This window comes from Oncorhynchus mykiss, chromosome 30, assembly GCF_057628025.1.
Source record: "Oncorhynchus mykiss isolate SJ-2025 chromosome 30, ASM5762802v1, whole genome shotgun sequence".
Lineage (NCBI taxonomy): Eukaryota > Metazoa > Chordata > Actinopteri > Salmoniformes > Salmonidae > Oncorhynchus > Oncorhynchus mykiss.
This window is the reverse complement of record NC_143051.1, coordinates 35,535,655-35,562,909: the sequence shown is the minus strand read 5'-3', so window position 1 is coordinate 35,562,909 and position 27,255 is coordinate 35,535,655. Positions and strand designations below refer to the sequence as shown.

The 27,255-nt window shown below is 47.2% G+C and overlaps 2 protein-coding genes across 3 annotated transcripts; both read left to right on the top strand.

The window, feature by feature from the left end:
• The first annotated feature begins 2,599 nt into the window (after nucleotides 1-2,599).
• Nucleotides 2,600-7,884, top strand: c19h1orf216 (chromosome 19 C1orf216 homolog). 2 transcript variants are annotated; one of them, XM_021562017.3, is made up of 2 exons: nucleotides 2,600-2,833; nucleotides 6,497-7,884. In XM_021562017.3, the coding sequence occupies exon 2, from the start codon at nucleotides 6,556-6,558 to the stop codon at nucleotides 7,495-7,497; it is 942 nt and encodes a 313-aa protein (XP_021417692.1). In that variant the 5' UTR covers nucleotides 2,600-2,833; nucleotides 6,497-6,555; the 3' UTR covers nucleotides 7,498-7,884. The 2 variants fall into 2 exon arrangements, with proteins under 2 accessions (XP_021417692.1, XP_021417691.1); XM_021562016.3 differs by lacking the exon at nucleotides 2,600-2,833 and adding an exon at nucleotides 3,648-3,909.
• Nucleotides 7,885-15,842: 7,958 nt separating this feature from the next.
• Nucleotides 15,843-27,255, top strand: psmb2 (proteasome 20S subunit beta 2). The gene is made up of 6 exons (XM_021562048.3): nucleotides 15,843-15,961; nucleotides 16,749-16,871; nucleotides 17,053-17,123; nucleotides 26,193-26,355; nucleotides 26,631-26,680; nucleotides 27,032-27,255. Exons 1-6 carry the CDS (start codon nucleotides 15,871-15,873, stop codon nucleotides 27,158-27,160), a joined length of 627 nt encoding a protein of 208 aa, XP_021417723.1. The 5' UTR covers nucleotides 15,843-15,870; the 3' UTR covers nucleotides 27,161-27,255.

Below are 27,255 nucleotides of genomic sequence, written 5' to 3'. Positions count from 1 at the left end.
CAATGGATTGATGATCATATTATGAGCAACAAGATCTGCTCTTTTAGTCTGCAAACTGTGTCAGTGGAGGTGTTAAACCTATTGAAGTAATTACCTGATGGTAAATCTACAGGTTATAGTCTTATGGACAATGTTTTGCTTTGCTGTGCTGCTCCCCAGATTGCAGTTCCTCTGAGATACATATTTAATTGGTCACTGGAAAAGGGGATGTTTGCAAATGTTTGGAAGCATGCGAAACTGTGACCTATTCCGAAAGACAGCAAAGAACCCATTACCCCTGCCAATAGTCGTCCAATTAGTCTACTTCCTACACTCAGTAAGATATTGAAGGGTATTGTGAGTAGACAAATGTGGGAGTGCATGGAAAAGAATGATCTGATTACAGCCAATCAGCATGCTTATCACAAAAACCATTCCACTACCACTGCATTGGTTGACATTACTGACCAGTGGCTCAATGCTATGGATAATGGCAAATTTGTAGGTGTACTATTTTTAGATTTCAGTGCAGCATTTGATTTAGGGATCATTAAATAATTTTGACAAAATGAATGCATTATGTTTTTAAGGAGGTAGCATTGAATTGGGTGACAGGAAACAGTCCACCTATATCAATGGTTAATTTTCTTCCCCTCAAGTGTTAAACTGTGGAATACCACAGGGCAGCTGCCTTGGGCCACTTCTTTATTTAATATATACCAACGACCTTCACTATGCCTTAGTTGAAACTCAAGCTACTATATTTGCAGATGATACTACAATTTATGCAGCAAGACAATCGGTTCAACAGGTACAGCAGGCTTTACAAGGAGATTTGGAGAATATCAGGAAGTGGGTTTGCCAAAACAAACTTGTTTTAAACACCAAGAAAACCAAAGTTATGTTGGTCTGTTCAACTAGGAAAAGGCCAAAACAGCATGGGATACAATTAAGTATGGGAGGAGTACAAATTGAAGAAGTGGCAGAAACCAAACTATTGTGAGTGCAGCTAGACAACTGGTTATCATGGTCATCTCAAATAACTAATCTATGTACAAAAAAAATATTAAAACAGCATGCATAATCAGAAGGATAGCTAAATATTTACCGGGAAAAATTATTCAGCAAATAACACAAGCATTAATTGAGAGTCAGGTGAACTACTGTTCGGTGGTCTGGGGAAATACATCATCAAGTGAAGTTAGGAGGCTGCAGAATGCACAGAATAAAGCAGCAAGGATTGTTTTAAGGTGGAGATATGGTTCTTCTGTTGCAGTCATGCGCAGTGTTCTTGGTTGGTCATCAATCGACAAGATAATTGGAAAAAAAACATGCTTATTTTATTTCATAATATACATAATTTAAAACGGCCAAGTTCTCTTCACAACGGTATTCAGTTGGTAAGAGACAGACATTCCGTAAATACTAGGAATAGATTGTCCAACATCTATGGGTTATCCAGACAGAGAAGAGAAATAGGCAAAAGAACATTTCAATTTAGAGCAATAAAGAAATGGAAAAATTAACTGAGCAAACTAGAAACCTTTCAATATATAAATGTAAAGATTATTTTTAAAACAATTTAAATATAATACCTAGAAATGTTGTGGGACTATAGTAGATGAAGAATCAATATTTTTTAGATTGAGTATTTATTGGGTCATTATGCTAGTATATTATGTATGTTTGTAGTAGTGTGTTATATGTGAAAATGTGTTTGTATTATAAATTGTATTTTAATGTTTAAGGACTCTTGGAAGATTAGTCCAAATGGGGACTAAAAGAGATCCAAATCAAATATCTGACTTTGAAGGACTGAATCCTAGTTGGGAAAATGTCCACTCAGCACTAAGTTTTTGTGCAGATTTTGCATTGATGTCAATATAATTGTGTGAAAATGTAAGTAACATACTTATAACATACTTAAATGTGTCCCTAAATGTCACTGTCTCTCTCTCCCTCTCGCTCACTGCACCTTCATTTTGATCAGTCTTACCTTAGCTTCAGAATAGAATATAATATCAGTTGACTGACCTCAACCTGACTGAATCAAGACTGTTACCTATAGATCTCAGTCCCTTAGAAGTTACACCCATCCTCTGTTGACCTCTCTAGGCTCAGAGAGGACCACTCTTGGTCCAGAGTTAAGATAATTGCAGTTTATAACCTAATGATTATGATAAGTGGCTAATAATAAGGCCCCATTAGGAGTACTTTTAATGACCGCTTTTATCTCTCCATCTCATTAGTCCATGGTGATTTAGCAGCAGGTCTCGGGGTTAGGGGCTGCAGGAAAGCTCATTACACACCATTAGGAGCAGGCACAGGGGCTGGAGTGAACCCCATATATACCCTCTTAGCTTTAGGCTGAGACTTAATCCTGGTTTTGTTTATTCAATCATAACATTTGAAAGACGGGGAAGGTTATGTGAATTATATTAATCGGGCCTGACCGACCACAATATCTAGAGGACAAAGCCGTTTTATTTTACTTCCAACCAAGAAGAGGCTAGAATAATTGACCAGAAATATGCACTCTTTCACTCTTCGTGATGCATTCCAAGGGGTGGAACATCTAACTAAATGTAAGGGGGTTCGTTTTATGTGGCGTGTCTTGGTCGATTTTGACTATCTCTGTTAGAGAAGAGAAAGCTGGAGGTCCTCTCAACTCTAGTTCTCTGTACAGTATCTGCCGTTTTGCATTGTGGTGTTGTGAGCTGACAGTATAGCCATTGGTCGCTCCCCTCGGCCACTGTCACAGTAAGGACTGGTGTTGCTGAAGATGAAGCTGAACTGAGGGAAGTGGGTCATTACTTGGGGCTGTGTAAAAATCTAACAAGGTCTTATTCGCTAGGTAAGTCATGCTCTTTTTATTAAATGCTGGCGTGTGAGATGGGTGGTTATGAGTTTCCTCGGTTGCTCTGTAACCGAAACACAATATTTATTTACCGCCCCAAGGGACCTCGCGGATGACCATGCGTCTGAACATTTGGTTCACATACACCGCAGCACGCGCTCTCATTGTTTCTTTTTGTATGCCTCGCAATGTTTCTATTTTCCGGCCTTGTAGCTATCTGTTTCTCTATATCGGTGTCCTGCTCCACGGTTCTGTGTTCAGTTTTGGAAGATAGAGATGATTTTGCATGTGACGAGGCCGCGGGCGGCCGATGTGTTTGATGTATTTTTCATGTGCTTAGGCTACTATTGAACGATGGGGAGGAGGGGGACAGCCTGGAGGTGCTACACTTGAATGGGGATGTTGTTGAAGTGGAAAAGGTTTGAGGGGGAGATGGGGTGAAGGGGGGGGCGAGGGGGACTTTCGCTCTTCTGCCGCCAGCGACTGCATGTCAGGGAATGGGGAGGGAGTATACTTGCAAAGTCTGTCTGATGTACCATACCTCCCACCCGAAAACACACTCACACTCAACACAGGCGTTCTCTATGATCTAATACCGACATATACACAGTCGTCAGTTTAAAGCGACACAATGCAACAAATAGCAGTCAAGTGAGACAGACAACAGTGTGAGCATTTATTGTAAGTAACATTTGAGTAGCCTATAAACAATTGTTCGTTTGTGGCATATACTTTTCTGGTCGTACCTTCCCTTTAAAAAACAAGGATAAACCCTTTAAAAAACAAGGGTAAGATGAGACATTCCAATGTCATTTCTGCAGCACTCTTTCTGCTCACATCTTTCTGAAGTTTCCCTTCTACCTTCCCTGCCCAGTTTAAGAAGTGAGTCATTGGGTAGGCTAGCAGTCCATTCTATCAGAGCGCTAGAGAGAGTGGATGGGATGGATAGAGATTCTGGATAGAGCGGAGGTTAGTCACTGATAAGCATTAACGTTACATAGGAGGGTGGACCGATGGTGAAATACGGAGGGCGCCGAATCTAGTTCCTCTACGAAGCACTTGTCTACCAAACGGTAAGACAAGGCCCTCCTATGAATCAATTCACACATTTGTCAATCAGAATTATTATGTAACCGGTGAATGAAATAAGGAATGGTAAGGTTGTTTTGTATGAGTGGGATAGAGGTTATCGCTACGGCCGAGAGAGGAGAACTCGGATATGGGGTGAGCTGATAGTGCTGCTGCTATAGGGCTATGCTATTACGTAACGCACAGTGGAGATTCATTCATCTTTATATTAACTTCATAAAACCGCGTTTTTTACCACATGTTTTTCTCAAACCATATTATGTGGTCTATGTAGGATAATATTACACCTCGACGCTATATTGTCGTGAGATCTATAGCCTATAATAGTCTATAATAGATGCTTTCATCGAGCATCGTCGTTCGTTCATAACATTTCAAATCTATTTCAGAACGAATTAATAAAAATGAATGTTCAAGCATTATGCTGTGTAGCTTCAAAGCAGGTGGTGTATTGAGAACAAACAAACGCATTAGACTAATGGTGCATCCCGTAGTTGACAGCGTTTATGCTGTGTAGTTTAACATAAGCTAAAAAAGGATGGAAATGCGTTTTATTGTTGGGCTATTGCAGGAACCACAAACGAATAGAAAACATAGATGAACATATATCCCATCACCTAAATGTCGATTTTACTTGATAACTTAATGCTCACTAATCGAGCGTCAATATTTACATAGGTGCGCACGACCCTGAAACGTTAGTTGCTGTCCTTCAGCGGAACGTTAGTTGCTGTCCTTCAGCACAACGTGCCTGCGCATCATGGGACAGAGCGGAGAATGAGTGACAGGACCCCGAAGTCAGGATTAGAGAAATTTCCATTCAGAGGAGACATGTAAATATTTGATGGTAATATAAGTGGAGTGCAATTGGACGCACTGAGCAGCTCCTTTTTACCATATTAGAAAAATAAGGAATAGGAGTGATGGCTAGAAGATTAACTAGTATTAGGCAAATCTAAAACATATTGTGAGTTATTCAGCAGCATACAGGACTGAATCAGGAAACGAGGCGGGAGTTATCAAATTATAGCATGCAGATTTATCTAAAAATGTAGGCTAACTCAGGGATTAGCCTTGAAACAACTCCCTGACCGAGTCTGTAATACCTACATGTTTCAAGCAGACCACCATAGTCCCTGTGCCCAAGAAACTGAAGTTAACCTGCCTAAATGACTATCGCCCTGTAGCACTCACGTCTGTAGTTATAAAGTGCTTCGAAAGGCTGGTTATGACTCACGTCAATACCATCATCCTGGAAACCCTAGACATGACGCAATCTTAATCGCACGCCACACGGCCCTTTCACACCTGGATTAAAGGAACACCTATATGAGAATGCTATTCATTGACTACAGCTCAGCATTCAACACCATAGTGCCCACAAAGCTCATCACTAAGCTAAGGACCCTGGGACTAAACACCTCACTCTGCAACTGGAACCTGGACTTCCTGACGGGCAGCGCTCAGGTTGTAAGGGAAGGCAACACACATCTGCCACGCTGATCCTCAACGCTGGGGCCTCTCAGGGGTGCGTGCTCAGTCCCCTCCTGTACTCCCTGTTCACCCATGACTGTTGCCAAGCATGACTCCAACACCATCATTAAGTTTGCTGACGACACAACAGTGGTAGGCCTGATCACTGACACTGATGAGACAGCCTACAGGGAGGAGGTCAGAGAACTGGCATTGTGGTGACAGGACAACAACCTCTCCCTCAATGTGAACAAGACAAAGGAGATGATTGTGGACTACAGGAAAAGGAGGGCCGAACAGGCCCCAATTAACATTGACGGGGGTCTAGTGGATAGGATTGAGAGTTTCAAGTTCCTTTGTGTCCACATCATCAACAAACTATCATGGTCCAAACATATCAAGACAGTCGGGAAGAGGGCATGACAACACCTTTCCTCAGGAGAATAAAAAGATTTGGCATGGGTCCCCAGATCCTCAAAAAGTTCTACAGCCGCACCATTGAGAGCATCCTGACCTGTTGCATCACTGCCTGGTATGGCAACTGCTCGGCATCTGACCGTAAGGCGCTGCAGAGGGTAGTTTGTACATCACTGGGGCCAAGTTTCCTGCCATCCAGGACCTATATACTAGGCGGTGTCAGAGGAAGGCCCCAAAAATTGTCAAAGACTCCAGTCACCCAAGTCATAGAATGTTCTCTCTGCAACCACACGGCAAGCGGTACCGGAGCGCCAGGTCTAGGTCCAAAGAGCTCCTTAACAGCTTCTACCCCCAAGCCATAAGTCTGCTGAACAATTAATCAAATGGCCACCCGGACTATTTTTACTGACCCCCCCCCCCTCCCCACCGCCACCCACCCTTTGTTTTTACACTGCTGCTACCCGCTGTTTATTATCTATGCATAGTCACATTACCCCTACCTACATGTACGAATTACCTTGACTAATTCGTACCCCGCACATTGACTCGGTACCGGTACCCCCTCGTTATTTTATTACATTTTTTACATTTTATTTACATTTGATAACTATTCTTTGTTGGTTAAGGGCTTGTAACATGTAACAAATAAAATATATTTTTTATCTCTCCTTTTCTAAACAGTGAATCTCAGTCAAGGGTCAAGAAGAATTGATTCTCGGTCAAGAAGTGAGTTTCAGCAAATGAAAATGCTTCACCAGAACCGACCCGTGAATCCCCAGTACGAAGGCCAGGGAGGCGGCTCCTCCTCACTGCGGATACTCAGCAACAACAGCCAGTCTCAGGAGGGCAACAGGAAACAAGTCAAGAAGGACGGCAACTTCAACTTCCTGGGTCAAGACGTTGACATCATGATGGGAGGGGACGAGAACCGAAACCAGGTACGTCCTTGTAACCTGGGCTTGTTGGATCGTGACCAGCCCCACCCTCCCTCATCCTCTTCCAACCACTACGGTCCGGGGCCCCTGTCTCCACTCTCCCGCCTTCCCTGCTGGAGCCCCCTGGATCCCCTGCCTGAGATTGAGAGTGGAGACAATGGGTACAGAAGAGTCGCCCCCGACGGCGCAGAGGAGGGCAAGATGCAGGAGGAGATGGGGAGGATGAGCAATGACGAGAAGGAGAAACAAGAGCTGAGGGGAGGCAGCATGAAACAGGGAGTGGTGGTGGAAGAGGAGGAGGTGGAAGTGGAGGATTCAGAGGAATGGGGCAACAGCGACTCAGAGTTTGAGTTCAGGTCCAGCGGCAGCCTGTCCTCTCTCAATATGGAGAGTGGAGGCGAGGGGGCTGGGATGGGGGGGTGGGGCAGACTGGGGAACAGCCTGCTTGATGGGGGAACGTTGTCGGACTCGGACACGGACTGCGGTGAGCTGCCTGAGCTGGAGGACGCCGTGTGGACCCTGAGGGACCGCGAGCGCTTCAAGGCCCAGGAGATGGAGAAGCACCAGGTCCAGCTCACCATGTACCGCAGGCTGGCTCTGATCCGCTGGGTTCGCACCCTGCAGGGCCGCGTCCAGGAGCAGCAGAACCGCCTCCAGTCCAGCTTTGACGTCATCCTCGACCACAGGAAGGAGCTGCTGCGCATGGGTGCTGGCACCACTGCAACTGCCACCGCCAGCCAATCGTAGAGCAAGAAGGAAGAGTGGAGGCCATAACAGGAAGTGGTCACTAGCAGAGGCAGGACAATCTTTGAAGGGGAATACAAAGGCATTGTTGCCATTGGCGATGGTTAATTTTGCTTATTTTGTCCCAGGCTTAACTTTCCCTGAACTAGACAATCTCCAAGCCTCCTCTGAGATTTTACTCTGTTGTGGTGTTTTAATAAGTGGATAATGCAGTTTGTTTTTTATTTATTGGCGTGCTACCCTGTGTCACTTTCCAAACATATCCATGTCACCTTTCTTCTTGAGAGCCAGGATATCTTTTTTCACCCTAATTCCGCCAATCTATTGAAATATATAAAATATTATATGAGAGTTTAAGAGTTTAATAAATGCTTGTATCTTAAAATGTTCTATATACGTGTAGACTGCTATTTTATTTGTTTCTATAACTGTGATATGCCAAAAAATATTCAAAGTACAACATATGAGGTGAAATGTTTCTTCTCCAGTGGCATAATACAATTGTTTTAGAGTTATTTGTGTATCGATAGTTGATCATTTATAAGGTTAGAATGTTGTTGGGATTTTACTAGTCTATTTGCACTCTTCGCACAGTATAAACCCCACATCAATGTTAGGTCAGCATACAAAGAAAAGTGTGGATTAGCAGCATATGAGAACAAGTAGGCTATGTCAGATAGTTTATATTGAACACATGCTAAATCTAAGCTATAGGCCGTTTATTTAACATACACTACATCACAAAAGTATAGAGAACACATTTCCTCTGCTCCAGAGTCCAATGGCGGTGCACTTTACACCACTCCAGCTGACGCTTGGCATTGTACATGTCGATCTTAGGCTTGTGTGCAGCTGCTCGGCCATGGAAACCTATTTCATTAAGCTCCTGACGAACAGTTATTGTGCTGGTGTGGCTTCCAGAGGCAGTTTAGAACTCGGTAGTGTGTGTTGCAACCGAGGACAGACGATTTTTAGGCTACGTGCTCCAGCATTCGTTAATCCCGTTCAGTGAGTTTGTGTGGCCTACCACTTCACGGCTGAGCCGTTGTTGCTCCTACACATTTCCAATTCACAATAACATCACTTGAAGTTGACTGGGGCAGCTCTAGCAGGGCAGAAATTTGAGGAAAGGTTGGAAAGTTGGCATCCTATGACGGTGCCACGTTGAAAGTCACTGAGCTCTTCAGTAAGACCATTCTACTGCTAATGTTTGTCTATGGAGAGTGCATGGCTGTGTGCTCTATTTTATACATAAAGCACTAATAGAACAGTTAAAGAATCTTTGTATTCATTGTTGAAATATATACATTGCAGCCACTGGTCCATGACCTTTCAGTACAATATTATATTTATCAGCAGCACAAAGTTCGTTTGTATCGCCTCATCATGACTGTGTTCTGTTGGTGGTGTGATAGCCCTGTGAAGACCAAGCATCACTCTTTATAGGCATGGTTACTGCGTCTCTCGTCGCTGCGGGCAGGGAACGTGTAGCAGTGCTGTGTGTGTCTGTGTGAGTGCTTCCAGAGATACCAGCCTTCGCCAACTAATCTGCGGTCTGAGTTGAGCTGGTTCTGCAGGTTACGGTCCCCCGGGGAATCTGTCAGTTTGCGCCCCGGGGCCAGGCGGTCCTATCCGGCCGGGTGAGCAGCCTCCGGTCTAGTCCCGCAATATGAGCCAAACCCCGGGGCAAGTTTGGGATAATCCTCGGTTATACCTCCGAACTCCGGGCGCTCAGGCTTATGTTCTAAAGCTTATCGCCTCTCCTGGACGCAGGCATGACAGTGAACATGTGAGAGAATTAACATATTTATCTGTTGTTTATTGGATTTTAAGATGTGTGTATTTAGGGCATCAAAAACGGAAGCGGCTGGGATAACACGTTTGTTCTGTCATTGTCCTGCCTGTGAACAAATACCGTTTCCAAAAATCGCAGAGAAACAAAACATTGAGAACATAAAATCCCCATGATGTAGTTAGGCAGGCAGTGAAGTTAGCCTATACAATTAGATGGGATTGAGTTGTTATTATGTCTTGTTAGCTATTGGCCTCAACTCCACAAAGGGCCAATTCAAGCAAATGTCTCCTTTGTTTCTGTAAGGAGAAAAAAAGTGTTATTGGATGCACATTGTATCTCAATTTGGGATTCTGCGCTGTGTCTAACGTTAAACACTGTGACCTCACCCTGAACACATATCTTCGTCTCAGCGACACTGTATAATAGGTTCGCCACACGGCGGGACACGAGGCATGTGTGATGGAGGTCCTGCTGGGCGCGAACAGCGGCACAGGCGAAAGAGCACCCCGCCCGGGGAGAAGCACACGCACGGGAGAGCTGCGGGACGCGCCACCGTCTCTCTCCTTGAGCAGAACTGCTTAAAACGAGCGAAGATAACGCCTCAAACTGCGTTGCTAACTTTTCTCCCAAATTATTGCGGAGGAGAGAGAGGTGCACACAGCTGTGCCTGGTGTCATCCAAGTCGGTGTCAAGTGTTTCCAAGTATGTGTGACCCTGCGATATTCGCGAAATAACGATCCACCTACTCATTACATACACTCCAACAATTGAATGTATGGAATTTACGTTTCAGACTGTTGTGGCCATTGTATCTGGCAAATTTGCGCGCATTCGGGCATAACTTGGATTTCGATAGCAGTGGTGTTCTGCCTAAAACGCCAACTATTCTCATGAATTAGGCTATATTTTATATCAATGATATTGCCTTCATTTAGCCTAACCCCTGTATTTCTGAAAATCATGAATTGATCATCATAGTCCAGGTCAGGCTAGTCCATCCCATGCGTAATGGTGCCATAACGCATGATGGTCATTTTCAATGATTTGCCTATTGTTGACGTGTTTTCTTTCCCATCACTCGGTCATGTCTTTTTCACACGACAATGACAACAAGCTGAACCCACCATGACACAGTATCCTGCAGTTGGCCTATAAAGCGGAGTGAAATAAGAACTATATTTTAGTCCAGCAGAGGGCGACTCTTCATCATATAGCTCCTTTTGTCACTTACATTTTTTTAAATCCAATTGCGTGTTAAGAACACAAGGGGGCTATCTTCTGCATGATCCAATGAAGTAGCTTCAGTTCAGCCCGTATTTTGTGAGTTGGACATAGAGGCCCGTACTACCCAGTGTTGTCTGATGAGTCCATAGAGCAGACTCTCTCTCTCCCCTCTCTTCTTTCTCTCCCTGTCTTCCCTCTGCCTGATGTAGTGTGACAGTGTGCTTGCCCCCAGCACTCTGTTGGCGTGGAAACAATCAGCTTTGACAGAAAGGGGGTGGTGGGGGATTGGGGGGGCAAGGGGGGCTGCGGCCTGCGGCCTGTGTATGATGAACTGGATAGAAAGACCTGTCGCCAAAAGAGAAAGAGCAAACATACAGCAGGATAGATAGATAGATGTAGTTAAGTATCTCTTCACTTTTTACCAATGATCTACATAACAAATTGAAAATGAACTAATATTTGCCATGAGCCACTCAGACAGTATATGTGGCCTTCTTGAGTATGAAATTGTGTGGGGTTTTTGTGAGTTATGTTCTTCTTTTTTTTTTATAAAAAAAAGTATTTATTTTATTGGTTCATTTCCAGCCAGGCTTTGAATCATTTAATTTTTTATATCAGTATCCACAGCAGTGAATTAGAATTAAATTAATGAATGGAAAATATCCTCATAGAAATACCAGGCACATTTTAATTCATGAACGGAATTTCAAACCATTTCCTGAATTGCCTGAATTGGAAATGGTTAGCAAATGCTCAAACTACCTTCGGTACAACTGGAGGGCTGTAGCGTTACAACAGAAAGCACAAGTAGGCTATATCATCACAACCTTTACAGTGCTGTGAGGATAGAAATTGTGCACAGAGCCTTAACAAAAGTGTTGATGGAGTGCTTTATAAATGCCAAGGAGAGTCAGGGATGGGCAAGATATGTCCTTATATAAACAAATGGGAAGTGCTCTTTGCGTCACATGACAATTCATTCATCCACATATTTTTTTAATGTCATTTTAATATGATGTTGAAAATGTTTCGAGGTCCAACGCAATGTAAAGTTATTATTGAAATGTAGGTTAGGCCTAATAATGATACTATTCTCCATAAAGTAAACCACAATCCAGAGGGTTTATTGAGATATATCCTCATGGATTCATAGAGGCCTGTATTTGTTTTTGTTTTATTTTGGACATAAAATTGACTAATTCAATTAAGACATAATTCATCCTGACTAATGCGTCATCATCTTGTTAATGCAGGTCATTGTAGGCCTATCTTAATTGATGAGATTTAAGAAACCTGTTGGCTGACATGAAATGATGATCCCTGAATATGACCACACCAAGTTAGCCTATGCCTATACAGTGCGTCTATAGGCCTATATTTCAATTTGCTATCATGGTTGTGGGAATAGTAGGCCTTCTGAAGACCTGTATCACTGATCATTTGCCTGCCTGCTTGTCCAAGTCTGAGGGGTCCTCTGGGGGTTCGCCGGGACTTTCTGAATGTGGGGGTCTTGAGAGCCTGTTGGTGGGGTCTGGGGTATAAGGTTCAGCTGCCTCGGTTGCTTTAACCAGCTAATAAATATGAAAACAGCGGGTTAAAACTTGTATTCGTTCTCTGCTTGAAAGGATTATACCCTTCTATAGAGTCCCATGTAAATCCCGAAACCTCATAATGCCCAATGTTGTCCCATAAAACTGTGTCGGACAATAGAGAGAGAAAGGGGGCTTTTTCACGCATAAGGGGGTTTCACAAGAGCACATTGAGAGAAGCCCCTCCGCGACACGCCCATGGATTATGTGGCTGTTGGTGAAAGCGCTTCTGGGAGCGGCAGGTGCGTGTGCCAGACACGGGGGTCGTGCGGTCGGCGACCATATAGGGGAGCTGACTATGTCGAATGCGCGCAGCTGCCAGCAGGAATTTTTTCAGAGATTGTCACTTCCATTTAACTTGCTCTTTTTCACCCCCTTGAGATGAAGTGGTCTCTCGTGCCCAGTTTCCCTCGACGTCCCTCTCCCGGTTTGCAGACGAAAGGGACCGCTAAACGGTGACATCCCATCCCGCCTCAGCACCGTGAAATTGTGGATTAAACCGATAAACGGTGCCACTGATATCGACCTCGCATTTCTTCAGAACGTATAATTGAATGCCAAAATCTAAGAAGGCAAGGTTAAACAAAGTCTTAACACAATAACTCTTGTCTATTCCCTCGACACTTCTATTCAAGCCCCATATTTCTAAATCATGATCCACCACACCATAGGCCAGTCTGTTGGTTAGTGTGAAATTGGTCATGCAATTTTGCAGTAACTTATCAAATAAAACAGGTTACAGTCTTGCCTACTCAGTCAATTAGGATAGCGCACAAATCTATGCTGATGTTGTCTACATTCACAAAGGAAAGTCTGTGTGTGAAGGTCAAGAATCTTATCTCTGTAAATTGAACCATGTCAAAATGCTTGAGCCTCACAGCCTGCACAGCCACAACCTCATTTTCCAGGCTGTTTCTTAATATTTTTAGTGTTTAGAAAAAGACAAGCATATTTTTTTGTAAATTGAAACGGGGGGCTTTAGCCCGTGTAGGATATTCCCTCAAATTGTTTGCACCATGCACATTGATTGCTAATCTCTGTCGTTCAAACCATGTCCCATTCCAGCAGCTCTCCCCTTAGGGCAAGTTGGGCCCATACATAATCCTCCCAAACTCCGTCGCGTATCCCACTGGGGTTTGGCTAAAATGCTATGTCTGTCAAAGCACAACATTGTCTGCTTTTCACACCATTTCTGGCAACAAAAAATGATTAATTCCCCCTATAGATACAAACAATAAGACTAAATGACAGCAACATGTATGATCAAACACAAGTGTGTGTGTTTGTGTCTGTGTGTTAGAAGGTTCGATTTAGTGGTTTGTGAAGATACATATATTTTTTTAAATACATCTGCTCTGTTCACTAATATAATTCCTAATATTCTACTTGCTGGCTCGTGCGGTTTCAACCCGTGAGCCTCTGCTGTATCCACCGCTGCCAAAAACGGACAGTGAGTGCTGCAGCAGCCAGTGAATAAAATGAAAGATGAAATAGTGTGATAAACTGGTAGATAATCATCTTTTCATTAAACTTTCATCCCGGGCTAACTTAAATATTCAAGAGCCCAATTACACAGCTTGTATCTTTTTTTCTTTAACAAGAGCAGTCAGGGTGAGTGTATCTCGCTTAAGGGTTCAGTGAGAGCATCATTACTGAGTGGCCACGGGGGAGTTGACCCATCTCTCATGTGTTGGGCAGGAACCAGACTGAGAGATGGAACAGGCTGGCTGATGGCTGTCTAAATAAAGTATAGAGAGACAGAGAGGTGTATAGATTTTCCGGGCAGATAGTGGAAAGATGTGTGCATTGTGATGTGTGCCATAAACAGTGTGCGTGTGCGCCCCACTCTGATCTAGTCGCTCTCGCTCTCTCTCTCTCTTTCTCTCTCTCTCTCTCTCTCTCTCTCTCTCTCCTCTCGCTTTCTGTGAGTGTGTCAGTGTATTAGCAGTCAGAGCACTGAAGCCCAGGGGCGATTCCTGTGTGTGCTTGCGATAAAGGGAAAAGGGAGGAAGTATAGGGGGGAAGGGGTGCGATAGTAGTGTGTGTGTGTGTGTGTGTGTGTGGTGGGGGGGTGGGGGGATGTGGAGAGGAAAGAAAGAGAGGAGGAAGTTGGGAAGGGGGGATGTGCAGAGAGAAAGGGGGGTAGAGATATAAAGAAAGAGAGAGTATGAAGAAGGGGATGAACAACCAGAAGAGCTGAGAGAGCTTCCTCTGTGCTGTCAGTGCTCCTGGATCATGTCCCCACTGGGCTCTCCCTATCTCTCTCTCTCTCTCTCTCTCTCTCTCTCTCTCTCTCTCTGTCTCTCTCTCTCCTTCTCTCCCTCCTTCCCCCTCTTTTTCACAAAAAGAGGAGAAGAGTGTCTGGGCAGGGTAATTAAGAATGGCCTCTAAACACAGGAGTATGGCAGGAACGCTCCAGATGAAAGTAAATGATTAAAATAATTACAGGCTCAGAGCTGACGAGCCGGAGTGTGGGGTGGCCGCCGGACATTTGTCGGTAATTAGATAATTAATCTGAATGCAAATGATGAGCCCTAACGAAGCAGTCAAGCTGAACCAGCGACAACTGCCGAGAGTGAAATAGGAGAGGAGAGAGAGAAATATGAAAATGAGTATAAAGTATCCAGCTTCCAAAGTCAGCCTGCCAAAACACATCAGAATTGTAAATCAATAACTCTAGCACCCAGTTTGAGTGTAGCTTGTGCACAAAAAAAACTCCTCACATCTCTACATCTATAACTCTCACTCATTGTGACAAGTAGATATGAATAACTTGTTAAAAATACACAAGCCTACAAAGGGTGCCTGACAGTCGGAGCTCGAGCAACTGCATAGCAATTTCTAATGTTACAAAAGGTGCATTTCAGAGAGCTCAAACTGGAGGTTTACAGAGCCCAGAGAGACAGAAAACTAATGATGAGTAATGCTGAGATTTCTGCACACAGTTTAAATCCATTTGCAAATTGTGTGTTTATGGCTTTCTAACCTGACTGTTGATAATTTTCTAACCTGCCTTCAACAAGCTACAGAGTTGGGAGGTTTGGAGGGTTGGAAAGAACAAACTGAAAGAGCAATCCCGCTTGAAAAACAGAGCAAACTGATTTCAAACTCAATAAAAATATAAAGCATATGATAAAAAATATGTGTTGCATAATCCAGAAATGCATTACAAAAAGGGAATTTTGCTTTTAGTCTGTGTGTGTGTGTGTGTGTGTGTGTGTGTGTGTGTGTGTGTGTGTGTGTGTGTGTGTGTGTTTGTGTGTGTGTGTTAAGCCTAGCAGCATCCTACCGGTTAAGAGCGTTGGGCCAGTAACCGAAAGGTCTCTGGTTCAAATCCCTGGCTGACTAGGTGGAACATTTGTCGATGTGCCCTTGAGTAAGGCACTTAACCATAATGGCTCCTGTAATCGCTCTGGATAAAAGCGTCTGCTAAATTACTAAAATGTGTTCAAATTTTTTTGATGTGTCTTTGTTTTTTTATCTTGCTTTAGGCTATTAAACACCCCACTTCAATTAAAAGAAAGTAGTCTGTATATTCCAGAGATAGACCGTGGTACATTAATCATTTTCAGCAGAGGGCTCTGATTTGCAGTTGGCTTTCAGTGGCACCAGACCTGGGTCACATGAGAAGGGGAAAAGCTTCATATATCATGACGTCAACATCTTGCGCCAATTATTACAGTTTTGCTGCGTAATCTGAGTGTACGAACAAGTTTGAGTTGTTGCTCAGGCCAAACTTCTTTAAAATTGTTACCCATAAATTACAGTATGGAATATTTGATCGGGATTCAGGGACAAGACTTTGTCCTGGTTGCTGCTGATAATATTGCCGCCAACAGCATCATTCAGATGAAACAGGGTAACGTTATGACTATGACATCGCTCGTATGCAGTTAGCCAACTAGCTATTTAACCGGCTTTTGTTGGCCATGAACTAATTCATAAAATGTTTAAAGTTAGTAAAAGGTCCAACATATTTGTCTCATACATTTCCGTTTTGAGTCATATGTTAACTTACTAGTTAGAATGGTTGTGTTAATTAAGCATTCTAGCCTAACTAGCTAACATCTGCTGTATGAGCTAAATAGTTAGTTAGCTAACTAGTGAGCTTCCTTTCTCATTGGCTAATGAGTCGAGATCGGAAAAGCACACGCTCTTAGCTAACTGATGTGGTTTCCAGCATAAATGTTAGAACAGTATCTCTGCTTTCAGTTCTCACCTAACGCTAGCTATCTGTCTATCTTGCACGATTTTAACTGTTCACGCGACTAAATGTGTTGGGAACAATCGCGTTGGACTGTCTACCTAGCTTGTTAACTTGCATGTTTACAAACTCAAAACGGTGGGTTACAGACTTGTTAGATAGGTAAAAAGGCTAGCTAGTGTGTTAGCCAGCCAACTAGGTAGTTTGATTCTTCGAATTGTGAAAGTGGAATTCGGCAAGGAGTGCACACACGAGTAGGCCCAGATTACTATCAAAATGACTTGCAATATTTTCCTCTGTCAAAAAATCTGAAAGCTATTTGTTATCAAACACATTTTAGGAAAATGGTGTATTATTTTTCTTTAGTATTTCCATGCATCATGTTGAACATATCAACTGGTGTGTGTGATTTGAATAACTAACACCTTGTCTATGCCCTCAGACCAAGACAAGATGTTCAAGCTGAGTGACAAGATTCTATTGCTTTGTGTGGGAGAGGCAGGTGACACAGTGCAGTTTGCAGAGTACATCCAGAAGAATATTCAGCTCTACAAAATGAGAAACGGTAAGTTCTCTCGTTTCTCTGGTGTCAAATTAAAGATGACCTAGTAGCCCTATTATTCATGGCACCGCTACGCTTCTAATCTTGATTTAAAATATAGATGTTAGATTTGAATTACGGTGTTTCCATGGTTACGGGTGACTTGTAATGGACATTCCTTTCGTTTGACTCTCTTGTCTTTCAGGTTATGAACTCAGTCCAAAAGCGGCAGCCAACTTCACACGCAAGAACCTTGCAGACTACCTTCGAAGCAGGGTAATTATTTGCCTAACAAATCAGACACTAGCGAAGATTCCATCCAATTGGCAACAGATTTCTATGCAAATATTCTAAAGTCTGCATAAAACGAAATGCACGTTTTCCCACCAGAGATGTTTCCATAAAACAGACTTGTTGTGGATAACAGGCTGTGCGTGATGACTTAGTGCACAAAAGAATACTTTGGGGATTACTTTCCAACTTTTTAAATGTGTTGCCATCGCATTTTCAATTCTTCCGAGGGTTTTGTCACAAACTGTTGTGCTATATAGCAAGTCTGTGCCTACTCTGGTTTTGACATGTGCGCTGTAGTCAACAGCTCGCAGATACAGTGCGTGTAGGATAGCCTACATAAGGTTATTATGGATAAAAGCAAGATTATTTTAATTTGTCAAACAGCCAAGCATTGATCATCATGTCACCAGAATAAGACCCTTGATATTTATTGGTAAGGAGCATCAAGCTCATTATCATGCACTTTCACCACGCTGTGAATTTCAACGTAACTTAATTAACCTGCAGCCTAATAGACTGCATGCTATTAGGCTGCTATCCCGAGTCAAAGTGGGAGGTCCACACAACATACAGTTGAAGTCAGAAGCTTACATACACTTAGGTTGGAGTCATTAAACTCGCTTTTCAACCACTCCACAAATGTCTTGTTAACCAACAAAGTCTGTTAGGACATCTACTTTGCATGACAAGTAATTTTCCCAACAAGTATTTGCAGACAGATTATTTCACTTATAATTCACTGTATCACAATTCCAGTGGGTCAGAAGTTTACATACACTAAATTGACTGCCTTTAAACAGCTTGGAAAAGTCCAGAAAATGATGTCCTGGCTTTAGAAGCTTCTGATCATTTGAGTCAATTAGAGGTGTACCTGTGGATGTATTTCAAGGCCTACCTTCAAACTCAGGTGTCATCTAAAATAACCCTGATTTATAAGACAGTTCTTAATTGATTAATAGTGGTCGGACCCGTCTATGTGAAGCTAGTCACAATAAGGATTAGCCACAACAGTGGACTTTGCGGTTAGCCTTCAAAATAAAAGTATGGTTCAATTCTACTACTTGTATTCCTTTGCATAATTGTCAATGACATACTTTTATTCTGAAGGCAAACCGCAAATTCCACTATTGTGCCTAATCCTTAGTGTGGTAAGCTTCACAACACATACCCCCGTCAGGTCGAGCTTCACTAGCCAAATTAAGCTTGCTGGCTGCTTATAACGGTAGCTTTGGGCAACAGTGTTAAGTAGCTGGCTAGCTATTTATTTTCATGAAATGAAGTTCAATTTCAATAGGCGAACAACAAGTGGCAACCTAGCTAATACTTACTCACAAGGATTCGTAAATCATTGCTAAGAATAATGAAAATGACTGCAGGTTCTACTGGTCATTGTTTTCAGGCTGGTTGTATTGGTGCTAACTAAGTACCAAGCTAAAGTTAGCTACCCCAGAAGTTGCGGTCTAACAAATTATGCTTTATTACCAACGTGGTATTGTTAACACTTTGTTCGTGGCCAGTGTTTGCTTGTTTGCTGACTTTTTTTGTACAGCTTTGACAGTGCTACTGTATCTTTTTTTACATGTGAAGACCCAAACGTCTTTCCATAATATGTATGTATGTCGTGAAGCTAATAGCAGTGACGCTATTACTGTGTAACCCCAGTAGGGCAACATCTGAAAAATAGCGCACTTGGAAGTGTACTGGTGCTCGACCAGCCAACATCACCGACGACAGAGAACAGTTGACTGTCAAGGGATTTCCCATTTGAGTTGTCTCTCTGAAATTGTTTTAATCTTTCAAATGACTGCTCAACTTGTTGACTGCTTGATCCACACAGCAGACATTGTGGGCTAGGTTAGGAATGCTATGTTGCACCTGTAGCGCAAAATTTTACTTGGCGTCATTACGTACATTATATAGGTATGCACGGTAGTTTTGACATCGGTTTTTAACATCGCCGTTAAACTAGACATCGGGCCGATACCAATGTTTGCATTTTTAGCTAATATCGCCCGATTCCGATATGTTCACCGATATATCGTGCATCCCTAGTTTGCACCATTGGTGTTCTTAGAGGAGTATCTACACAATTAACATATTATTTACCCATTGATCAAAATATGCCTTTTTGATTAGACACCATTATTTCCATTTCCATTATAAATAGAGGGAATGCTTTTTATGTCCTTTAACCTTTAAGTCCACCTGTGACATGCAGTCACGACTGCTAGCATGAAAAACCCATATTTTAAATTGTCAAGAAAGGTATTAATGCCCATGAAATAGGCTACCATGTGCATCATCCGCATATGAATTGTACATAAAGTATGATCACTTATCTGAGAAAGTACAAAAAAAATATCTGAAGATGTTAGCTGAGGGTCCCCTCAACACCTAAGTTTGCTTTGGAGCTTTGAAAACTGTCAATAACTTAATAATAAAACCTCTGATTGGTTTAGAATAAAAAGTGTTATGGATATAACCAGATTAATTGGTTGAAGCATTAAACAGCGAGAAAGAAACGTTTGTTTAAAAAAAAAAAAAAATGTAAGTCCAAAGATGAGTGATAAGTACTCTTACCCTATTTCCTCCTATGTAATTGTGCACGGCTGTAAAGCTACAGCCGTGACACCGTGGGACAATGTCATTATTTAATGTGGACCCATGCTTGTATTTTCTCCAGTGTAGCCTACTATGTTACCACTAAGTTGCTCTGTGCTTTTGCCGCTTAGCCTTTGTCACACATTCAGGTGGGAATTCAGTCTGAGCCTCCGTGTAGGGACACTTAACCTTTGCAGAGCATGTTTTTAGATGAAAATTGGGCACAGGCATGTCGGCCCGCTTCCAGTGTAGCAACTATTTAAAAGAAAAAAGGACTGCTTTCGTGACGTGCTTGTGTAGCACACATGGTTCCACCCGTTTTGTCTCTGTGTTCCTCTACTATATCAGTTTGAGATGTGGGCAGCGAGTCTATTTTGACTGATCCAGAGACATTTGTCAATATGTTGTGAATTGGCATAAGTGTCGCTCTTGTCTCAACGGTACGCAACACCTGCGGCAGAAACGTAATGCAACCCACTGGGTCCCTGTCCTACCACTCCTTGGAGTGAAGTGTGTGTGTGTGTGTGGAACACAGGAGTCAAGTCTCCTTGTATCCGTCCCTCTAAATCTCATCTGGTTGTGACGAGGTTAATATGTTAAGAAGAGTGCAGCCGCTGCCTGTCACAATAGCAGAAGGATGAAAATAATTACAAAAAACAATTAGTGAGGCTGAGAAGGGAATGTGGGACACAAGGAGGTGGGAGCCAAGGGAGTGGGATATGGAGGGGGGAGAGGGGGCCAGTCCCGAGGGCTTTGAGCTAGACCCAGAAGTCAACACGGCACAGAAGAGAGTGCGAGCGAGCGTCTGTGTTAGTTAGGCTGCTGCTGGTTCAATATGTGCTTTAGATATTGGATAACATTACAAAATATTCAGAAATGCATGCTTGCCCAAAGGCAGTAATACCATATATATTTTTATCCTGTGGTGAAAATATCCTTGCTTATGTATATTATATTTTCGTACGCAGGTTCTCGCAGGGTTCCCAAAAGTATTGAGATTTTTTTTGGTTAAAGCAATTTCTCGTCGACATCACACACCTTCCTTTAGCTATGCTCCCCAATTCACATCCACCCCAGAATATATGGACATGCAAATATGTTACATAAACATGTTTTCCACTCCTTCCTGAGCATTTCATGTTTTTTTCTCTCTTATCTACCTGAATGGAGGTGAGCTATGCTGTTAAGCGAAGAGGATGTCTCTTGTGGTTCGAAACCTCGGGGGATAAGTGGTAGCGTTGGAGCTTGGAATTGGGGGGGGGGGGGGGGGGGTGATCTTGCACTGGGTACCTACCAGGGATCCAGAACAACAACTGGGCCTCTTGATAACCCCAGGAGTAAGCGCCAAGCTTCAGAGAGATGGTGTGAGAGAAGGGAAGATGGAGAACACTGGCAAGCAACTGTGAAGAAACCTGAAATAAACTAGCTGCATTATGTATTTCAAAACAGTATTTGGACTGCAAATTTCAGTGGCAGTGGTCTTTTACAGGGTTTGTAAACCATTACCTCAGTCAGATGTCGCCTCTTGGGTTGTATCCAAAAGAACAAGTAAGTCTTCTTGCTTATTTAAAGATTTAGCAAGAAGTCCACAGCAACAGTTTGTGGTGCTAGCGTCACATATGGGGTTTTCTTTTTTTAGTACAGCACGGGCACAAATAATTACTAGTGCCATATTGCACACGACTCCCCTGTTCCAGCACAGATGAACAATTAATACAGCACATTGAGGAGAAATGCCAATAAAGAGAACATGTCCTGGGGCACGGGGAGGAAGAGAGGGGGAGGAAGGACACGGTGCACAGAGAGGGGGGAGGAGGGAGGGCACGGTGCACAGAGAGGGAGGGCACGGTGCACAGAGGGGGAGGGAGGGCACGGTGCACAGAGGGGGAGGGAGGGCACGGTGCACAGAGGGGGAGGGAGGGCACGGTGCACAGAGGGGGAGGGAGGGCACGGTGCACAGAGGGGGAGGGAGGGCACGGTGCACAGAGGGGGAGGGAGGGCACGGTGCACAGAGGGGGAGGGAGGGCACGGTGCACAGAGGGGGAGGGAGGGCACGGTGCACAGAGGGGGAGGGAGGGCACGGTGCACAGAGGGGGAGGGAGGGCACGGTGCACAGAGGGGGAGGGCGCGGTGCACGGAAAGGGGGGGAGGGCGCGGAGCACGGAGAGGGAGGGGGGGTGCGGAGAGGGAGGGAGGGAGCTGCGCGCGGGAAGGGGGGGGGAGAGGGAGGGAGGGCGCGGCGCACGGAGAGGGGGGGAGAGAGGGAGGGCGCGGCGCACGGAGAGAGGGGAGGGCGCACGGAGAGAGGGGAGGGCGCACGGAGAGAGGGGAGGGCGCGGCGCACGGAGAGAGGGGAGGGCGCGGCGCACGGAGAGAGGGGAGGGCGCGGCGCACGGAGAGAGGGGAGGGCGCGGCGCACGGAGAGAGGGGAGGGCGCGGCGCACGGAGAGAGGGGAGGGCGCGGCGCACGGAGAGAGGGGAGGGCGCGGCGCACGGAGAGAGGGGAGGGCGCGGCGCACGGAGAGAGGGGAGGGCGCGGCGCACGGAGAGAGGGGAGGGCGCGGCGCACGGAGAGAGGGGAGGGCGCGGCGCACAGAGGGGGGAGGGAGGGCGCTCGGAGAGGGAGGGAGGTAGGGCGCGGCGCACGGAGAGGGAGGGCGCGGCGCACGGAGGGGGAGGGCGCGGCGCACGGAGGGGGGAGGGAGGGCGCTCGGAGAGGGAGGGAGGTAGGGCGCGGCGCACGGAGAGGGACGGCGCGGCGCACGGAGAGGGAGGGCGCGGCGCACGGGGAGGGAGGGAGGTAGGGCGCGGCGCACGGTGAGGTAGGGCGCGGCGCACGGAGAGGGAGGGCGCGGCGCACGGAGAGGGAGGGCGCGGCGCACGGAGAGGGAGGGCGCGGCGCACGGAGAGGGAGGGCGCGGCGCACGGAGAGGGAGGGAGGGCGCGGCGCACGGAGAGGGAGGGCGCGGCGCACGGTGAGGGAGGGAGGTAGGGCGCGGCGCACGGTGAGGGAGGGAGGTAGGGCGCGGCGCACGGTGAGGGAGGGAGGTAGGGCGCGGCGCACGGAGAGGGAGGTAGGGCGCGGCGCACGGAGAGGGAGGGAGGGCGCGGCGCACGGAGAGGGAGGGAGGGCGCGGCGCACGGGGAGGGAGGGAGGGCGCGTCGCACGGGGAGGGAGGGAGGGCGCGTCGCACGGGGAGGGAGGGAGGGCGGGCGCACGGGGAGGGAGGGAGGTGGCGCACGGGGAGGGAGGGCGCGGCGCACGGGGAGGGAGGGAGGGAGGTGGCGCACGGTGAGGGAGGGAGGGAGGTAGGGAGGTAGGGCGCACAGGGGGGGAGGGAGGGCGCGGCGCACGGGGAGGGAGGTAGGTAGGGCGCGGCGCACGGGGAGGGAGGGAGGGCGTGGCTCACGGTGAGGGACGGAGGGAGGGAGGTAGGTAGGGCGCGGCGCACGGTGAGGGAGGGAGGTAGGTAGGGCGCACGGTGAGGGAGGGAGGGAGGGAGGTGGCGCACGGTGAGGGAGGGAGGTAGGGCGCGGCGCACGGTGAGGGAGAGAGGGAGGTAGGGCGCACAGGGGGGGAGGGAGGGCGCGGCGCACGGGGAGGTAGGTAGGGCGCGGCGCACGGGGAGGGAGGGAGGGCGTGGCTCACGGTGAGGGACGGAGGGAGGGAGGTAGGTAGGTAGGTAGGGCGCGGCGCACGGTGAGGGAGGGAGGTAGGTAGGGCGCACGGTGAGGGAGGGAGGGAGGTGGCGCACGGTGAGGGAGGGAGGGCGCGGCGCACGGTGAGGGAGGGAGGTAGGGCGCGGCGCACGGTGAGGGAGGGAGGGAGGTAGGGCGCACAGGGAGGGGGGAGGGAGGGCGCGGCGCACGGGGAGGGAGGGAGGTAGGTAGGGCGCGGCGCACGGGGAGGGAGGGAGGGCGTGGCTCACGGTGAGGGACGGACGGAGGGAGGGAGGTAGGTAGGTAGGTAGGGCGCGGCGCACGGTGAGGGAGGGAGGGAGGTAGGTAGGGCGCGGCGCACGGTGAGGGAGGGAGGGAGGGAGGGCGCACGGGGAGGGAGGGAGGGCGCACGGGGAGGGAGGGCGCGGCGCACGGTGAGGGAGGGAGGGAGGTAGGGCACGGTGAGGGAGGAGGGAGGGCACGAGGAGGGAGGGCACGGAGAGGGAGGAGGGAGGGCGCGGCGCACGGAGAGGGAGGAGGGAGGGCACGGAGAGGGAGCAGGGAGGGAGCGGCGCACGGAGAGGGAGGAGAGAGCGGCGCACGGAGAGGGAGGGCGCGGCGCACGGGGAGGGAGGGAGGGAGGTGGCGCACGGTGAGGGAGGGAGGGAGGGCGCACGGTGAGGGAGGGAGGGAGGTAGGGCGCGGCGCACGGTGAGGGAGGGAGGGAGGGAGGTAGGGCGCGGCGCACAGGGAGGGAGGGAGGGAGGGAGGTAGGGCGCGGCGCACAGGGAGGGAGGGAGGGCGCGGCGCACGGGGAGGGAGGGAGGTAGGTAGGGCGCGGCGCACGGGGAGGGAGGGAGGGCGTGGCGCACGGTGAGGGAGGGAGGTAGGTAGGTAGGGCGCGGCGCACGGTGAGGGAGGGAGGTAGGTAGGGCGCGGCGCACGGTGAGGGAGGGAGGGAGGGAGGGAGGGCGCACGGGGAGGGAGGGAGGGCGCACGGGGAGGGAGGGAGGGAGGTAGGGCACGGTGAGGGAGGTAGGGCGCGGCGCACGGTGAGGGAGGTAGGGCACGGTGAGGGAGGAGGGAGGGCACGGTGAGGGAGGGCACGGAGAGGGAGGAGGGAGGGCGTGGCGCACGGAGAGGGAGGAGGGAGGGCACGGAGAGGGAGCAGGGAGGGAGCGGCGCACGGAGAGGGAGGAGAGAGCGGCGCACGGAGAGGGAGGAGAGAGGGAGCGGCGCATGGAGAGGGAGGAGGGAGGGAGAGTGAGCAGGGTTGGGTTGATTTACTACGGTTCACTTCTTTCATCACCAGAACTATCCGTACATCCTTTTAGTTGAATGACAGACCATCTCTCTCTGTGTGTTTTACGAGGTTCTTTTGAACATGTATACGTTGTGTGTTTGTGACTTGGCGTGAGGTCTGGTGCAGGATTTAACGAGCCTGCTGCCCGGTTGTTGGTGCCCTCTGAGGTGACACGGGGAGGAAGGGTTATTTTGATGCCATCTCCTGCGCTGTATTGTTACGTTGTAACCTGTGAGACCGGTGTCGCTTGGGTGGGTGGGGGTGATGCCACTGGGGTGTTCCGTGGCACACCAATGGGTTCAGGCATGGCCTGGCGAGACACACACAACCCCTCTCCACAGGGAGCATGGCAAGTCTGCCTTTCTTTCCCCTGGTAGAAGTGTCTAACACACATTGATACTTGGGGCAGGTGTTCAGATTACAGCAGGTTACTGCAGCTCAGGAGATGTCACATTAGACATCCACTGTCTCTCTCTCTATTCTAGGACTGGGTTCATGTGCAACGCTTAGCTGCTGATTTTTAGCATTCACTTCATAGCATCGGTAGGTTTGACTCCTTTTAAACGGAAACTCTACAATTGTCGAATGACTAGTTTCACACCATGACTGGTTTCTGAAACTTCAATTTGTCCTGATTAGAGGGATTATAGCAAGGAGGGAGGATGGCGAAAGAGGAGTATTGCGAGCGTGTAAAAGAGCTCATTGAAACGGAGTGGCTAGAAGGATAAAATAAGTAATTTAAGGGAGAGGGAAGGAGAGAGAGACTACAGAAGTTTTTAATGAGCCTTGGCGTTACTCCAGGGTGAAGGCGGGAAGGGGGGGGGGGGGGGGTGATGGAGGGAGCAGCGGGGGTGCCACCTCCCAGCAGATGTCATACTGCTGGTGACACCATGACCCCCCCCCCCCCCCGTCCCCCCGTCCTCTCCAACACCCAAACCACCTAACCCCCCTCCATGTCACGGCAGTTTCACACCCCTCCCCATACTTTTGTGCCACTGTTGTTGTTTAATCTCCTATTTTGTTAATTTCCAAATCACAGCCGATATTTAGGAGCGGCGACGTTTGAGCGAGCTGAAAAGAAACAACATTTTATTTGCCTTCTGTTGCGGTCTTAATCATACGCTCCCGCTTCAGAGTGTCTTTCACCCAGCTTATTGCAATGATAGTTTAATGTGCTGACCATAGAGAGAAGTCGTTGGCGTGCAATATGAAATCGATTAGTCTCTATGGTACTGACTATTGGTCGCTGTCGGAGCATCAGCCTTGGACGGTAATAACGAAGGAATGGAAAACTGGACCTTGTTCGGATGTGGGCGAAGAACTGTATCGTGTGTGTGATCATTTAGTTCATCGTCCTTCCTTACATCTCCGTCGTGAGAACATTGTCATCACACGATAACGTCTTCATATCGCGATAATACCATAATGTCGCGATAATAATCACAATTGCGTTCCACACCTTCGCTGACCAATGCCTCTCTCGCCAGACTCCGTACCATGTGAACCTGTTGCTGGCTGGGTTTGATGAGACGGACGGCCCAGGGCTCTACTACATGGATCACCTGTCTGCTCTGGCCAAGGCCCCCTTCGCTGCCCACGGCTACGGAGCCTACCTCACCCTGTCTATCCTCGACCGCTACTACAGACCAGGTGGGATCCCTCCTTCTCCATCCCGTCTTTTTACTATTCCTCTATTTTATTGCCCTCCATCTCCTCTTTCTGCCTCCTCCTGTTCTTAACCTCTTGTCTGTTTCCCCTGTTCCTTTGGCTGTGTTCTTCGCGCTCTCTCAACACTTAACAGAATTGAAATAGTAAATGATTGAAGAGTTCTTGTATTGAAGTTAAACTTGATCGGGATGTGCAGTGAGTCATATTGCTCTCTTTTTATTCCCGTCTCTCGCTCTCGAATCTCTCTCGTGCTTCAGATCTGACTCGCGATGAAGCTGTGGACCTACTGAAGAAGTGCGTTGAGGAGGTGAGCTTTTTTTTTTCTCTCTCTCTCTCTGTTTTAGAGCGAACTGAATGACGGCGGTGTGCTTCATCACCACCTCATTAGTTGGTTTAAAGTTCATCACGTTTGGAGATATTGTTGTGATGCACGTTGTAGTTAAATCATTTCCCACACAGCAGTCGGGTGCAAGTTACTTGAATTGATCAAATTGAGACGTCTCTAATTTAGGAAAACTACATTTAGCGAGAACTGTTCAATGAACTGATATCACCTATAACAGGAACATAGCTTTGTTTTCTCCTATATTGTAGTCCTGCTCCGTGCATTGGCATGAAAAGACTCGTGATCTAACTCTCCTCTCTCTGTCTCCTCCAGCTGAACAAGCGCTTCATCCTCAACCTGCCCTCGTTCACCGTCCGTTTGATTGACACGGAAGGCATCCATGACTTGGAGAAGCTTATGCCCGTGGGCGCCAAGCTCCTTGCTCCGGCGCCAAGTTCCTAAGCTCACTGCTTACCCCCTAATGCCCACATATTTTTCCTTCTGTACCCTAGACCTTTGCTCTTTTTGTTCCAATAAAACGTGACACACCGTTGAGA

Coding starts and splice junctions, on each gene's coding strand:
- c19h1orf216 (XM_021562017.3), top strand. CDS start 6,556: ATGAAAATGCTTCACCAGAACCGACCCGTGAATCCCCAGTACGAAGGC.
- psmb2 (XM_021562048.3), top strand. CDS start 15,871: ATGGAATATTTGATCGGGATTCAGGGACAAGACTTTGTCCTGGTTGCT. Junction 15,962..16,748: donor CATCATTCAGATGAAACAGG/GTAACGTTATGA, acceptor CTATGCCCTCAG/ACCAAGACAAGATGTTCAAG. Junction 17,124..26,192: donor CAGACTACCTTCGAAGCAGG/GTAATTATTTGC, acceptor CTCTCTCGCCAG/ACTCCGTACCATGTGAACCT.